At 47.0% G+C, this 16577-nt stretch overlaps 1 protein-coding gene across 2 annotated transcripts in view; it reads left to right on the top strand.

Annotated features, from left to right (window-relative positions):
- The window catches only part of LOC122563375 (uncharacterized), a 38923-nt gene extending 28990 nt beyond the window's left edge, over window positions 1–9933 (top strand). For both annotated transcript variants that reach the window (XM_087976709.1, XM_043717115.2), the window contains 2 exons: window positions 3361–3433; window positions 9472–9933. In XM_087976709.1, the coding sequence (XP_087832835.1) occupies window positions 3361–3433; window positions 9472–9761 (363 nt within the window). In that variant the 3' untranslated portion in view covers window positions 9762–9933. The remainder of the gene's footprint in view (window positions 1–3360; window positions 3434–9471) is intronic.
- The last annotated feature ends 6644 nt before the right edge of the window (window positions 9934–16577 follow it).

Genomic DNA, 16577 nt, shown 5'->3' with positions numbered 1-16577 from the left:
CTGTCTCCTTTATTATATAGTTTCTCTTCCAGTTGTCTTGGATCTATGGTAATGTTCTTATCTTGCAGGTGTTGAGCTCATGTCCTAATCCAATGATTTAAAAGCGTAATAGCAAAGAAATTTGCATATGCATAGCTGCTGTCACAAACTCAAGATATCCAAGGTACATTAGGGGGAATTCAATGTTTTTGAGGTGTACTCACTGTTACTTCAAGGAGCTGTTTGGCAGACATAGGTGCAATCATTATGTAGCCAAAACAGGTTAGTATCAGCCTGCAAACCTTTCCAACCCTATGCTAATAGTAAGTAGTAAGGTGAAGGACGCTCTCTGGGCGGTCCGAAACCTGGTGATCTTCCAGCTGAAGGAGTTGACCCCAACTGAGTGTTGCAGACTGGCACACTCCAAGGTCCAGGACTACGTGTTGAGGGATGCGCTGAAGCTTGGGGCAGCTGCCGCCAAGGCACGGTGGGGAAAGACCACCATGTAACATCTGCCCGCCTAAGAAGAACAGGGGGCCCGCGCAGTTATTTGGGCTCCACTGATGCCTCACCAGAAGAGCTGGATAGTAAATGTACAGACTTGTATATAGGAAAAATAAATTTTGATGTCTGTATGTAAAGAAATGTAATATGTGCACAAGAATGGCATGACCAGTTGTAAAGAGATCCAAATAATTTTATAAATAAAGTATATTTTTGAAATTAAAAAAAGTAGGCAGTAAGACTGAAATAGATTCCAGGTCAGCTATGCATTGGAAAGTATTTGGACCTTTACCAGATGGTCCGTTGCTCCCGTCAAGACAATAAATGCAGAAGTGCACCTTGCCACAGCAACTCCAATTCCTGGGTGGTGGCAGTGATGGTGGGTTGGGGAGTGGGGCATGGGAAGGGAGGTGGGAACAAATGGCTCGGTTTGCTGGATGTACGGTGTGAATCAGATTTGTACCAACAAAACTGGACTCGAACCTGTTCCTGCTGGGTTGGATTAGGGACCTGCCTCAGAGTCAAGAGTGTAGTGCTGAAAAAGCACAGCAGGTCAGGCAGCAGCTGAGGAACAGGAGAATCGACATTTCGGATAAGACCCTTCATCAGGAATGGCCTGCCTCAACCTGCAGTGGGTCAGATTATGGTGGGTCAGATTAGGGTGGCCTTTGGCAGAGAAGCCGAAGAAAAGGTCGCGGTTGAGTGCACCCAGGAGCAACATGGGATGACATTTCAGTGTGTTGGTGAGGGGTGCTGCATAATTTTGATGTAATGTTAACTTACAGCCCTGCTGTGAACTTTCAAATTGATGCAAAGATTCCTTGCACACTTTAAAGAGGAACAGACATGGATACTTCCGCAATATACAGCCAATCTCTTTCCTTAATGAGCATCACTAAAACTGACTACCTTGTCAGCGTTGTTTGTGAAAGCTTACTGTGTGAAAGTTGCTTCTTGTATTTCTCTCTAGCAGTGAACACTCAACATAAGTATTCCACCCCATGGATCTTCAACCAGGTCTGGGAATATCATGCCAAAGGTTTCACATAGTTGCAGATTGGACAAGCTCTGAAGAGGATAGTTAGCTTGCTTTATGTGGAAGGTGGTGAGTGAGTGGAACGGATGTCAAACAGTGTGACTCAGGGCATATTGGCATTTTCTTCCCTTTGGTGACATTCTGACCTTGCTCCCTGGAAACTGAAACTAGAATTTATTTAATAGAAAACAATGACCTTCCCCACCTCATGGATTCACACAGCACCAAAGTGGCCTTTTGGCCCATCAAGTCTACGTTAATTCCACTTTCCAGCAGTTAGCCCATAGCCTTGAATGTTATGACATTTCAGATGCTCTTTCACATACTTTGTAAAGATTGTAAAGATCATAAAAATACTATCTTCCTCGGCTGTACATTCCAGATTCCCAAAACCCTCTGGATGAAAATGCCTTTCTTCAAGTCTCCTCTAAACCTTTTGCCCTTCATCTTAAAATAATGCCATCCTTATAACTGAACTTTCAAATAATGGGAAATTTCAAATAATGCTTTCTATTTACCCTGTCCAAACCCCTCATAATTTTATACACATCTGTCAGGTCACCCCTCCCCACCTTTCCCCCCTACCCCCAACCTCAGCCTTCACTGCTCGAAAGAAAATAACCCAAACCTACCCAGCCTTTCTTCCTCATTAAAATGTTCCAATCGAGGCAACATCCTGGTGAATCTCCTCTGGACCCAATTCTTACTTCTTTCCAACATAACATATTGGAGCACAAATGCAATGCGCTTCCTACTAAAGTAAAGATTGGGAAAATATTAAGTGGAGTATTTAGCAGCTGCTAAAACATGGTTTACTAACTTGGCCGAACAGCAAGGGATGGTGGGTATGTTGACCACGTAAAACTGTGAAGTCACAAAACATAGATACCAGATATGGTGCAAACATAGAAACCAGGTGCTAGTGATATTAGCATAATGTAAAAGGCATCAGTTATCCTGGATAGACATATCCTCAATCAATTATCCACTCAACAAAAGGGACAGAAAGACACTGCTACACAAAGAAACAAACAGTTGCAAGCCAATCAAATGATTGTTTTTTTTTAACTGTTAAGTGGATCTCCTTGATTGGCAGAACTATAGAGGGTTCCTGGAAACCATCCAAATATATAAAAGAGTATTCATCTGCAGACCATTCTCTCTTGGACCTTCTGAGGAGACCAGCATGGTCAAACGCAGGGATCCCCTTACTGTCTAGAGAGAGAGAGAGAAAGCAACTTCACAATCCCATAGAGAAAGAGAGAGAGTGCAGCTGTGCGAATTTACAAGAGACTCGGGAAGTATTGTCAGCTTAAGGGACAAAATAGGATTAGAGATTGTATTGTGTTGTAGTAAAAGCTATTACAACTCGTTTCCTAATAAGGTTGGGACTGTTTTGCGTTGGTACTGGCTTGTGCTTTTAGTGATTTGACCACTTTGGTAATGTAGGACACCTGGACAAAGTCATTCCTAACCATCTTGTCACAGTTATCTAACTTATTTGAGGAAGAACGAGACAACAAAATGAAAGTTATTGAGTTTGGTATTTTTGAGAGCTGCAAGATATACCAGAGTAGCTTCTACAAATTTATCGGTCCCTCCATAGAGTTCTGCGTGGTGGAAGCACACACGTGCATTCAGATGTTGCACTCAACAATATAGTCCATCTTGTAAATTTATGAGATCAAAATTGACAACTCACCCATCTCTGATACTAAGTCTTAATGTATCCCCACAATATTTATTCTGCAACAAAAGCACAAATTTATATAGCTTCCACCCCATCATCTCTTTGGGAAATGGATGATTTGGATTAAATACAAATATTTTTTGTGTTTTAGGTCAGTGAAGTCATCAGCCTGGGAGAACAGAATGATATTTCTGTCAAAGAAGAAAATATCACAACAAAGGAAGGTAATCTTGGGCACGAACATCAACATTAACTTGCAGACTCTGGTTGTCATTGTCAGATCACGTTAGCAGACTTGAGCAAACTTGGCTACGTTTGTGATAAAGGCACTGCATTAAGTTTCCACAAGTGGATATAATGAGGGGCAGCATATGTTAACCATGAGCTGATCTCCTGGATGTTGCTATTGTAGCACAGTGGTAGTGTCCCTACCTCTGAACTATGAAGCTTGTGTTCAAGAGCCGTGTAATAACATAGAACCTGCAAATTTTACAGAACCGCGAGAAGTCATTCAGCCTATCGTGTCCGGACATCGCTCCAAAAAGAGCTATCCAGCTCATCCTATTTCCCCAGCCTTATCTCCGTAGCCCTCTATGGAAGCATCTCTGAGCAAGTTGATGACCAAGAGCAACATTGATATTTTCTATTCAGTGGTTTGGAGAAGATAATTATGTTGCAAATGTCTCAGAATCCAAGCCAGAGAATGAAGTATGTGATAGTTGGCCGTTAGACATGAAAAGCTGGTTAGGAATATCCTACAGGTAAATAGTCATTGAGTTATACAGCACAGAAACAACCCTTCAGCCCAACCCATCTGCACCGACCAGATATCCTAAACTAATCTAGTCCCATTTGCCATCATTTGGCCCATATCCCTCTAAACTCTTCCGATTCATATACCCATTCAGATGCCCTTTAAATGTTGTAACTGTACCAGCCTCCACCACTTCCTCTGGCAGCTCATTCCATACACGCACCACCTTCTGTGTAAAATAGTTGCTTATCAGATCCCTTTAAAATTTTTCCCCTCTAACCCTAAACCAATGCCCTCTAGACTCCCCCCACCCCAGGGAAAATGCCTTGAGTATTCATCCTATCTATGCCCCTTGTGATTTTATAAACTTCTATAACGGCACCCCTCAGCCTCTGATGCTCTAGTGAAGAAAGCCCCATCTATTCAGCTTCTCCCTGTAGCTCAATCTCTCCAAACCTGGCAACATCATTGTAAATCATTTCTGACCCATTGAAGTTTAACAAAGTCTTTCCTGTAGAGAGACCAGAATTGAACAAATGTAACCTCACCAATGTCCTGTACAGCCACAACATGACCTCCCACCTCCTATACTCAATGCACTGACCAATTAAACCAAATGTGCCCAACACCTTCTTCATTATCCTGCAACTACACTTCCAAGGAAATATACACCTGCACCTCTAGGTCTCTTTGTTCAGCAACACTCCCCAGGACCCTGCCATTAACTGTATACTTCCTGTCCTGGTTTGCCTTACTAAAGTTCCACTTGTCACATTTATCTCAATTAAACTCCATCTGCCACTCCTCAGTCCATTGGCCCATCTGATCAGGGTCCTGTTGTATCCTGAGATAACTTTCTTCACTGCCCACTACACCAATTTTGGTCTGATCTGCAAACTTACTAACCAGGTAAAAACAATGACTGCAGATGCTGGAAACCAGATTCTGGATTTAGTGGTGCTGGAAGAGCACAGCAGTTCAGGCAGCATCCGAGGACAGGCAAAATCCGAGGACAGGCAAAGTCGACGTTTCGGGCAAAAGCCCTTCATCAGGAATAAAGGCAGAGAGCCTGAAGCGTGGAGAGATAAGCTAGAGGAGGGTGGGGGTGGGGAGAGAGTAGCATAGAGTACAATAGGTCAATGGGGGAGGAGATGAAGGTGATAGGTCATGGAGGAGAGGGTGGAGTGGATAGGTGGAAAAGGAGCTAGGCAGATCGGACAAGTCCGGACAAGTCAAGGAGACAGTGTTGAGCTGGAGGTTAGAAACTAGGGTGAGGTGGGGGAAGGGGAAATGAGGAAGCTGTTGAAGTCCACATTGATGCCCTGGGGTTGAAGTGTTCCGAGGCGGAAGATGAGGCGTTCTTCCTCCAGGCGTCTGGTGGTGAGGGAGCGGCGGTGGAGGAGGCCCAGCACCTCCATATCCTCGGCAGAGTGGGAGGGGGAGTTGAAATGTTGGGCCACGGGGCGGTTTGGTTGATTGGTGCGGGTGTCTCGGAGATGTTCCCTGAAGCGCTCTGCTAGGAGGCGCCCAGTCTCCCCGATGTAGAGGAGACCGCATCGGGAGCAACGGATACAATAAATGATATTAGTGGATGTGCAGGTAAAACTTTGATGGATGTGGAAGGCTCCTTTAGGGCCTTGGATAGAGGTGAGGGAGGAGGTGTGGGCACAGGTTTTACAGTTCCTGCGGTGGCAGGGGAAAGTGCCAGGATGGGAGGGTGGGTCGTAGGGGGGCGTGGACTGTCTCCTTGACTTGTCTGGACTTGTCCGACCTGCCTAGCTCCTTTTCCACATATCCACTCCACCCTCTCCTCCCTGACCTATCACCTTCATCTCCTCCCCCACTGACCTATTGTACTCTCTCCCCACCCCCACCCTCCTCTAGCTTATCTCTCCACGCTTCAGGCTCTCTGCCTTTATTCCTGATGAAGGGCTTTTGCCCGAAATGTCGATTTTGCCTGTCCTCGGATTTTGCCTGTCCTCAGATGCTGCCTGAACTGCTGTGCTCTTCCAGCACCACTAATCCAGAAACTTACTAACCATACCTCCTATGTTCACACCCAAATCATTGATATAAATAACAAAAAGCAGTCCTATCCCTAATCAGTCCTTGCCTTTCCAAATGTGTTTAAATCCTGTCCCTCAGAATCCCTTCCAGCAACTTACCTACCACTGACATCTGGCTCACTGCTGTATTGTTCCCTGACTTTTCCTTACCAACTTTCTTAAATAATGGCATTACATTAGCCACCCTCCAGTCTTCTGACGCCTCAATCATGGCTATTGATGATATAAACATCTCAGCAAGAGACACAGCAATCTCTTCCCTAGCTTCCCACAAAGTTCTGGAATACACCCGATCAGCTTTTGTGGATTTATCCACCTTTATGCATTTTTAAAACCTCTAGCACCTCTTCTTCTGTAATATGGAAACTTTTCGAGCTATCACTATTTAACTCCCCGAAGTTCCTTAGTTCCCATATTCTTCTCCATGGTAACTCCTTTCGCAAAATATTCATTTAGTATTTCACAAATTTATTGTGATCTCACATATAGGCAGCCTGAAGGGGCCGTATTCTTTCCATAATTATTCTTAATGTATTTAAAGAATCTCTTTGGATTCTCATTAACCCTATTTGCCAAAGCCATCTCATGTTCCCTTTTTGCCTACTCAATTTCCCTCTTAAAGTATACTCCTACTGCCCTTGTACTCCTCTGGGGATTCACTCAATCCCACCTGTCTATACCTAATATTTGCCTCCTTTTTTTTGATCAGATCCTCAATTTCTCTGGTTATCCAGTATTCCGTGCATCTACCAGCCTTGCCCTTTACCCTAACAGGAACATAGTGTGCCTGAACTCTTGTTATCTAATTTTTAAAGGCCTCCCATTTCCCAAGTGTCCCTTTACCCGCGAATACCCTCCCCCAACCAATTTTTGAAAGTTCCTGCCTAATACCGTCCAAATTGGCCTTACTCCAATTTCAAACTTTAATTTATAGATAATATTTAAAATTTAAATTTAAATTAACTCTGAAACAGGATTGGACAAAAACATCATTTTGTTCAATTTGAACATGGGCACGAGTGCGAAATCTGTTGGTTAACATAAGATTGTTTTATAAGAACTCAAACAGCACTTGAGTTTGTGGTCACTTGCTCACTTGTCTAGTAGTTTATTAACTGATGAAAATACAAAAGCAGAAAGGCAAAGTTAAATTTAAATTGACCCCATGGATCTGCATACTGAGTACTATGGGTAGCTCCAAACTGCGTGCTACAAACAGAATATTGAAGTATTAGAAAAATGCAGAAAAACATTTTCTGGGATACATCAGAATAAACAGCAAGAGTTGGCCATTCAGCATCTGAAACATGTTCCGCCACTTAATATGACCATGGCTGGTATGATTGTAACCTCAAATCCACATTGCCTAGCAAGAAACTATCTACCTCTGCCTTAGAAATAGTCAAGGTCTCTGCTTCCACTGTCTTTTTGAAAAGTTTTTGAAGACTTATGACCCTCTGATATAAAAAGAATTCACTTCAACTCTGTATAAATGGGAATCCCTAATTTTTAAACAATGACTCCTGATTCTAGATTCTTCCAAAGAGGAAACATCCTCACCACATTCCCCCTTCTCAGAACCGCACATGGTCTTATAGGCTTCAGTCCAAGTCATCTCTTACTGTTCTGAACACCATTGGGTGCAAACCTAGCCTGTCCAACCTTTCCTCATAAAACAACCCTCCCAGTTCCAGTGAAAGTGTGATAGATATACTTTGTCTGAACCGTTTCCCTTTTTTGCCTTTTTTCAAGAAAACATTAAAAGTCCCATGTGACTGAATAGTTAGAAAAATGTTCTGCTGTTTTAAAAACAAAGGCTGATTCTTGATTGAATGTACAAACCAGAAATGAACAACCCACGTCCAGCATTCTGATTGCAATTTATACTCAGTGTATTGTTGCTACTACTGGTGTTACTGTCAAACAGGTATAACAGGAAATGGACAGCAAAAAAATCTACAGAAACCAGTTGCTTGGTCCAATTGCTCAATACCAGAGTCTCATTATTTGTTGCCCTCTTCCTCTCTCTATCCCTCGCTGTTATCTTCTTCCTCATGATTCCTCCCAGGAATCCATCCTTTCTACTTCAACCACTCCATGTGACTGACAGATTCCCATTCTTGGCTCTCCTCTTACTATTCTTTTTCCCAGAGATAAGAGGCCCCAGTCTGTTCAATGTCACCTGTTTCAGTTCTTAAAAAGAATTGACCAGTGCTGTACACAGTACTCCAGGAGTATCTCACTCATGCCCTTAATTTGAAGCATAAGACCCCCCTTCTTGAAAGGATGCTGCCAGAATTGAAATGCTGCCACAGTCAAGAAACATTCAAAAAATTTCATTTAAAAAGCTTAAGGTGGGGAGCTCATTTTCTTTCTACATTCAGTCTAAAGTCAGTTTTTTTGTTTTTGAAGTGCCAAAGTATTTTTCTTTTCAACTGAATAATTGTTCAGCCACGCAGGACATTAAGAGTTTATTTGAACTAAAGCAGAAAAGGGCAGTCTCTCAATTAACCAAGTCTTTCAATCAACACTGTTGAAAAGTGTAGTCATTAATATCATTGCTTTTTGTGGAATTTTGTTACAAGTAAAATATTTGCATTGTTTGCTTGTCCATCTTACAATAGGTGATCAGCAATTCTTCCAATGTTTGGTAATGTTTTGAACATGAAGTCATTCACACTAAAATCCCCCACCCAATCCTAGAGAGCTACATCAGCTGCATGTGACAAACTTGGAATTGCAGATTTATTACTGTACAAAGTACCTTACATTTTCTTGTACATAGACACTGACAGAGTAGGTTCAGTTCCCACACTGGCCAAGGCTACCATGAAGAATAAAAACAGAAATTGCTGGAAAAGCTTAGCAAGTCTGGCACTGACTGTGAAGTAAAATCAGAGTTAATGTTTCAGGTCCATTTATCCTTCCTCAGAACTGAACCCAAAACATTAATTCTGATTTCTCTCCCCAGATACTGCCAGACCTGCTGAGCTTTACCAGCAATTTCTGTTTTTGTTTACGATCTACAGCATCTGCAGTTCTTTCAGTTTCAAAGAAAAACTCTCCTTCTCAACCTCTGCCCTTGCCTGGAGCGTGGTGACCTTCAGATTAAGACTACGCCAGTCATCTCTCTCTGATGAGAGACTTGCCCCATGGTCTGGTAACACTGTGGTGTTGTAGAATCATAGAGTCATACAGCATGGAAACAGACCCTTCTGTCCAAACTCTCCATGTTGACCTTAATCCCAAACTAAACTAGTCTTGCCTGTGTGCATTTTGCAACTATCCCTCCAAACCTTTCCTATTCATGAACTTATCCAAATGCTTTTAAACATTAGAACTGAACCTGCACTGCCACTTTCTCTGGCAGTTCAATCCACATGCGTTATCTTTGGAGGCTTCATTTTAAAATATTACCTACTTTTTCTGTTTTGTTTTGCAGAGATTCAAAAAAAAGATCCCACACCAGACCCAGTACAATCCCACCGACAAAACCATCTAGAGCGTGATGTCTTTCTACTCTTGGGAGTTCACTTGGCACTTGTCATTTCTGTTCTAATAATGGGTTGTAGGTGCTTATGTGCCCATAAGTTTCATGTAAACAACACTGTTGATGTGGAGGAACTCGTGGTGACCATAGGTTTAATTAGCTGTATAGTTGTTGCACTCTTTGCACTGCTAGGAGCTACCATAATTTTATTCATCCGTATATTGCTGGCAAAGTTCCCATAGCTGTACTTTACCTTTCCAAAGCAATAAATCATTTAGTTGGACAAAACAACTTTCAAAATTCTTTTGTTTAGTGTAGATTGCCAACTCTGTAGAAGAAGAAAGTGAGGACTGCAGATGCTGGAGATCAGAGTCGAGAGTGTGTTGCTGGAAAAGCACAGCAGGTCAGGCAGCATCCAAGGAGCAGGAGAATCGATGTTTTGAGAATATGCCCTTCATCAGGAATGAGGTCTTGGATGCTGCCTGACCTGCTGTGCTTTTCCAACTATGTAGAAGTTTGACACTTGGTCAAAACAAAATGTTTTTACATGTGTTCATGCAGCTAACTCAAAAATCTTGACAAGTTTTGATGTGCACACTTATTCTATCTATCCAGACCAGCGCTCTGTTCGGTGTACGTATATCCCAGTCTGGAGAGTTTAGCACAGTGTCCAGTCTTTCATTCCATTGCGAGGGAGAGCTCTATTGATGGATTTGTTTAGGACTTAATGTTAAGGTATTTTTGTGGGAAGACAATGGCCATGTGGTATTATTGGTAGACTATTGATCAGAGACCCAGTTAATGGTTTGGGGACCGAGGTTTGAATCAATGAAGCTTGAAATCAATACAGATCTGGAATTAAGAGTCTAGTGATGAGCATGAAGCAACTCTCAATTTTCATAAAAACCCATCTGGCTCACTGAAGTCCTTTAGAGAAGGAAATCTGCCATCCTTACACAATCTGGCTGACATGTGACTCTGGAACCACTGCAAAAGGGCTGTCAACTGTTGACTTTTAACTGCCCTCTGGGCAATTAGGGATGGGCAATATATGCTGGCCTAGCCAGCGACTCCCTTAACCCATAAATGAGTTTTTAAAAAGGTAATGTGGAAAGATCACAAACTGAAAAAAAGAGTTCTTTTTGGTATCCTGGCCACTGTTTATCCCTCAATCAGCAACACTGCCATCAGATTATCTCATCATTGTGTTATGGACCCTCAATATATTTTAAAATGGTAGCCTAGATTCTAACTCTTTCTTATTTTAAAGTTAGATGTGAAGTCCCATGTTCCAGATGTGATGTGACTGGTCAAACTACTCAGCATTAAGCAAAACAGAATTTTTAAAACACTACAATTAAAATACAAACAAAAACAAGAATAACTTAACCATTGGAAAACTTAACCGAATAATAATAATATTAACTGTTCGAATATAATAACATCCCATAAACACCCCTTGACAAAAAGGCCAATTCAGACACAGATTATTACATGCAGTTCTCTAATTTAGGAGGAAACAACATCAAGTAGCAGCCAGGAGACATTCACTGAAGCTTCCAACTCTTTTGAGACCCCAAACAGCTTCTGCTTAAAATTAAACTGAAAACTAAAACAACAAGTGGAAATCTGTATCTGAGCTGGCCATGTGACTTCAATTGTTCCAATTTTAAAAAAGCATCAAGGCCTCAAAAATCATTAACTTTCTTAGAAACATCTTGGTGCTTCTGCTGTACAAGCTCTCTTCAAAAAAAACAAGGACAAAATAAATTTCTTAAAGTGACAACATTGTTACAATTGTTCCATTGTTGTTTGTTGGAGCTTCCTGTGTGTGGAATAGTAATGCAGAGCCCTCGGCTAATGTTCTGTGGAGTTAGGTTTGAATCCCATCATGGCAAATGGTGAACTTTTAATTCAATAAAATTCTAGGATCAAAAGTTAGCCTAAAGACAATTATTGTCATCCATCTGGTTCACTAACATCCATTTGGGAAAGAAATCTGTTGCCCTTCTGTGGTCTTCTTTGTGGAGTTATCATACATGTGAACTTAAATCATTCAAATTCAAATAACCTGTTCAGGGTTTTATTCCAACACTTCTGACTTGGGATTATCAATAACTCCCTATTTAATGAAAGTCTAGTTTTACTATATTCTCACCTTTACAGAAGCACTGTTCTATGCAACCATCTCTGTCCAAAGACTTCACAGAACCACCCCAAAACAAATTAACCAGAAAGAACTATCTCCCTCTAAATCATGGGTATTTCCCTTAAACTTTGCAGAGCACTCAGTGTAAAACATTCGAGCAAACTTAAAGCATGATAGTCAACATTGATAAATGGTAATGCTGGAGAAGGAAACATCATACATCTACTTTTTTATTCTCTTTCTCTTTTATTCCTAAGATTCTAAAGTTACTTTTAATAAAAAGAAAACTTACCTCAGAGTGGATAAGAGCAGGAGTGGAGGGGAGTGGGTTGGAGGCATAGAGCGGAGCGGAGTGGGCTGTGGACAGGAGCAGAATGGGCCATGGGCTGGAGCGGAGTGGGCCATGGGCAGGAGCGGAGTGGGTTGTGGGCTAGAGTGGAGTGGGCCATGGGCTGGAGCAGAGTGGGCTGTGGGCTGGAGCGGAGTGGGCTGTGCGCTGGAGCGGAGTGGGTTGTGCGCTGGAGCGGAGTGGGCTGGAGCGGAGTGGGTTGTGGGCTGGAGCGGAGTGGGCTGTGGGCTGGAGCGGAGTGGGTTGTGGGCTGGAGCGGAGTGGGCTGTGGGCTGGAGCGGAGTGGGCTGTGGGCTGGAGCGGAGTGGGTTGTGCGCTGGAGCGTAGTGGGCTGTGGGCTGGAGCGGAGTGGGTTGTGGGCTGGAGCGGAGTGGGCTGTGGGCTGGAGCGGAGTGGGCCATGGGCGGGAGCGGTGTGGGTTGTGGGTTGGAGCGGAGTGGGTTGTGGGGTGGAGCGGAGTGGGTTGTGGGCTGGAGCGGAGTGGGTTGTGGGCTGGAGCAGAGTGTGCTATGGGCTGGAGCGGAGTGGGTTGTGGGCTGGAGCGGAGTGGGCTGTGGGCTGGAGCGGTGTGGGTTGTGCGCTGGAGCGGAGTGGGCTGTGGGCTGGAGCGGTGTAGGTTGTGGGCTGGAGTGGAGAGGGCTGTGGGCTGGAGCGGTGTGGGCTGTGGGCTGGAGCAGAGTGGGTTGTGGGCGGGAGCGGAGTGGGCTGTGGGCTGGAGCGGTGTGGGTTGTGCGCTGGAGCAGAGTGGGCTGTGGGCTGGAGCAGAGTGGGCTGTGGGCTGGAGCGGTGTGGGTTGTGCGCTGGAGCAGAGTGGGCTGTGGGCTGGAGCAGAGTGGGCTGTGGGCTGGAGCGGAGTGGGCTGTGGGCTGGAGCGGTGTGGGTTGTGCGCTGGAGCGGAGTGGGTTGTGGGCTGGAGCGGTGTGGGCTGTGGGCTGGAGCAGAGTGGGTTGTGGGCGGGAGCGGAGTGGGCTGTGGGCTGGAGCGGTGTGGGTTGTGCGCTGGAGCGGAGTGGGCTGTGGGCTGGAGCGGAGTGGGCTGTGCGCTGGAGCGGAGTGAGTTGTGGGGTAGAGCGGAGTGGGCTGTGGGCTGGAGCAGAGTGGGTTGTGGGCGGGAGCGGAGTGGGCTGTGCGCTGGAGCGGAGTGGGTTGTGGGCTGGAGCGGTGTGGGCTGTGGGCTGGAGCAGAGTGGGTTGTGGGCGGGAGCGGAGTGGGCTGTGGGCTGGAGCGGTGTGGGTTGTGGGCTGGAGCGGAGTGGGCTGTGGGCTGGAGCGGAGTGGGCTGTGGGCTGGAGCGGAGTGGGCTGTGGGCTGGAGCGGAGTGGGCTGTGGGCTGGAGCGGAGTGGGCTGTGCGCTGGAGCGGAGTGAGTTGTGGGCTGGAGTGGAGAGGGCTGTGGGCTGGAGCAGAGTGGGTTGTGGCTGGAGCGGAGAGGGCTGTTGGCTGGAGCGGAGAGGGCTGTGGGCTGGAGCGGTGTGGGCTGTGGGCTGGAGCGGAGTGGGCTGTGGGCTGGAGCGGAGTGGGCTGTGCGCTGGAGCGGAGTGGGCTGTGGGCTGGAGCGGTGTGGGCTGTGGGCTGGAGCGGAGTGGGCTGTGGGCTGGAGCGGAGTGGGCTGTGCGCTGGAGCGGAGTGAGTTGTGGGGTAGAGCGGAGTGGGCTGTGGGTGGAGCGGAGAGGGCTGTGGGCTGGAGCAGAGTGGGTTGTGGCTGGAGCGGAGAGGGCTGTGGGCTGGAGCGGAGTGGGCTGTGGGCTGGAGCGGAGTGGGCTGTGGGCTGGAGCGGAGTGGGCTGTGGGCTGGAGCGGAGTGGGCTGTGGGCTGGAGCGGAGTGGGCTGTGAGCTGGACCAGAGTGGGCTGTGGGCTGGAGCGGAGTGGGCTGGAGCGGAGTGGGCTGTGGGCTGGAGCAGAGTGGGTTGTTGGCTGAAGCGGAGTGGGTTGTGGGCTGGAGCGGAGTGGGCTGTGGGCTGGAGCGGAGTGGGCTGTGGGCTGGAGCAGAGTGGGCTTTGGGCTGTGGGCTGGAGCAGAGTGGGTTGTTGGCTGGAGCGGAGTGGGTTGTGGGCTGGAGCGGAGTGGGCTGTGAGCTGGACCAGAGTGGGCTGTGGGCTGGAGCGGAGTGGGCTGGAGCGGAGTGGGCTGTGGGCTGGAGCAGAGTGGGTTGTTGGCTGAAGCGGAGTGGGTTGTGGGCTGGAGCGGAGTGGGCTGTGGGCTGGAGCGGAGTGGGCTGTGGGCTGGAGCAGAGTGGGCTTTGGGCTGTGGGCTGGAGCAGAGTGGGTTGTTGGCTGGAGCGGAGTGGGTTGTGGGTTGGAGCGGAGTGGGCTGTGGGTGTGGGCTGGAGCAGAGTGGGCTTTGTGTGTGGGCTGGAGCGGAGTGGTTTGTGGGCTGGAGCGGAGTGGGTTGTGTTCTGGAGCGGAGTGGGCTGTGGGCTGGAGCGGAGTGGTTTGTGGGCTGGAGCGGAGTGGGTTGTGTTCTGGAGCGGAGTGGGCTGTGGGCTGTGGGCTGGAGCGGAGTGGTTTGTGGGCTGGAGCGGAGTGGGCTGTGGGCTGGAGCGGAGTGGGCTGTGGGCTGGAGCGGAGTGGGCTGTGGGCTGTGGGCTGGAGCGGAGTGGGCTGTGGGCTGGAGCGGAGTGGGCTGTGCGCTGGAGCGGAGTGGGCTGTGGGCTGTGGGCTGGAGCGGAGTGGGTTGTGTTCTGGAGCGGAGTGGGCTGTGGGATGGAGCGGAGTGAGTTGTCGGCTGGGGTGGAGTGGGTTTTGGGCTGGAGCGGAGTGGGTTGTGCGCTGGAGAGGAGTGTGTTGTGGGGTGGAGCGGAGAGGGCTGTGGGCTGGAGCGGAGTGGGTTGTGGGGTGGAGCGGAATGGGTTGTGGGCTGGAGCGGAGTGGGTTGTGGGGTGGAGCGGAGTGGGCTGTGGGCTGGAGCGGAGTGGGCTGTGCGCTGGAGCGGAGTGGGTTGTGGGGTGGAGCGGAGTGGGTTGTGGGCTGGAGCGGAGTGGGCTGTGGGCTGGAGCGGAATGGGTTGTGGGCTGGAGCGGAGTGGGCTGTGGGCTGCAGCGGAGTGGGCTGTGGGCTGGAGCGGAGTGGGCTGTGGGCTGGAGCGGAGAGGGTTGTGGGCTCGAGCAGAGTGGGTTGTGGGCTGGTCCGGAGTGGGCTGTGGGCTGGAGCGGAGTGGGCTGTGGGCTGGAGCGGAGTGAGTTGTGGTCTGGAGCGGAGTGGGCTTTGGGCTGGAGTAGAGTGGGCTGTGGGCTGGAGCGGAGATGGTTGTGGGCTGGAGCGGAGAGGATTGTGGTCTGGAGTGGAGTGGGCTGGAGCGGAGTGGGCTGTGGGCTTGAGCGGAGTGGGCTGTGGGCTGGATCAGAGTGGGCTGTGGGCTGGAGCGGAGAGGGTTGTGGGCTGGAGCGGAGTGGGTTGTGGGCTGGAGCGGAGTGGGTTGTGGGCTGGAGCGGAGTGGGCTGTGGGCTGGAGCGGAGTGGGATTATTTTACCGGTGGTGGTCAACGACATGCAAGGCAAGTCAGACCACACATGGAAGTCCCCTGTGCTGATTTACTACAATGTAATGTTCATCTGTAATCTGTTTATCTGACTGTAATGTTTATTCTTTTAACTTATTTCTTATTTTCTAACTTAAGCCATGAGTCACTGTCAGGTAATGTAACCTTGTTTTCTTTATTTCTCTATTTTGTATCTAAGATTTGTATCTAAGTTGGCACCGTGAGCAGTGAGATTGCAAACTTTTCACTGTATGTCTGTACTGCTGTACTTGAGTATACATGACAATAAATGTGATTCTAAAATCATTAAACATTATTTGGTAAACAAAAACCAATTAATGCTGTCAAAGGGAGTCTCACATGCTGCTGTAAAATAAGTCACCATGGCTATGGAAATACTTACAAATTAATTATTAACTTCCCTCACATAGAAAACTCAACCTTAAAATAAATGATGTTAAACATACATCAATCAGATAGCTTATACCAGAAACTTGTGTACTCACTAATGCATGAAAAGAAATTGGAAAGGAAGGGCTATAGTCTGTTTTGATATAAGGCGATAGTTCCATTACCTTGTGATCCTGCATTATAAGAAAATAGCGTAATAGCTGTGCCATTTAAACCAATGGGATTGAAATCTTGTCATAGCCAACACAGGTAAGGAAAGTTCACATTCTACAAACAATGGTCGAAATACTTCAGTCGCGTTATAGCCAATTCACATTGAGAAAGCACGTGTTGTAGCAGAATTGACTGCATTTGGAATTGTGAATAGAGAGAAGGGAGAGATAAAAATGGCAGAGGTTGCATCTCTTGTTCTTGCATAGGATGGGAAGGGAGCATTGTGTGGGGCTGGGGTGGCCGAGATGGAAGAGTCAACCTCACTACGAAGAGGTACAGGATAGCTGATGTTGGACATGGACATTGACAGAATAAAGTGTTTTTTGTGCCTGACTCAGAGGAGAATATGGAGAAATTTACAATGTAAGATTGTAAATTTACAATTTACAATCTTACATACAGGAGTTAGCTGAGGAGAGGTGGAAAGAAGTGGAGTGTAAGCACCAGAATGGATCAGTTGG

Source organism: Chiloscyllium plagiosum, unplaced genomic scaffold (assembly GCF_037043375.1).
Source record: "Chiloscyllium plagiosum isolate Xiang-an unplaced genomic scaffold, Cpla_swu_hap1 HiC_scaffold_30, whole genome shotgun sequence".
Classification (NCBI taxonomy): Eukaryota; Metazoa; Chordata; class Chondrichthyes; order Orectolobiformes; family Hemiscylliidae; genus Chiloscyllium; species Chiloscyllium plagiosum.
The sequence above is the reverse complement of the archived record's forward strand: the minus strand, read 5'-3'. Positions and strand labels throughout refer to the sequence as shown.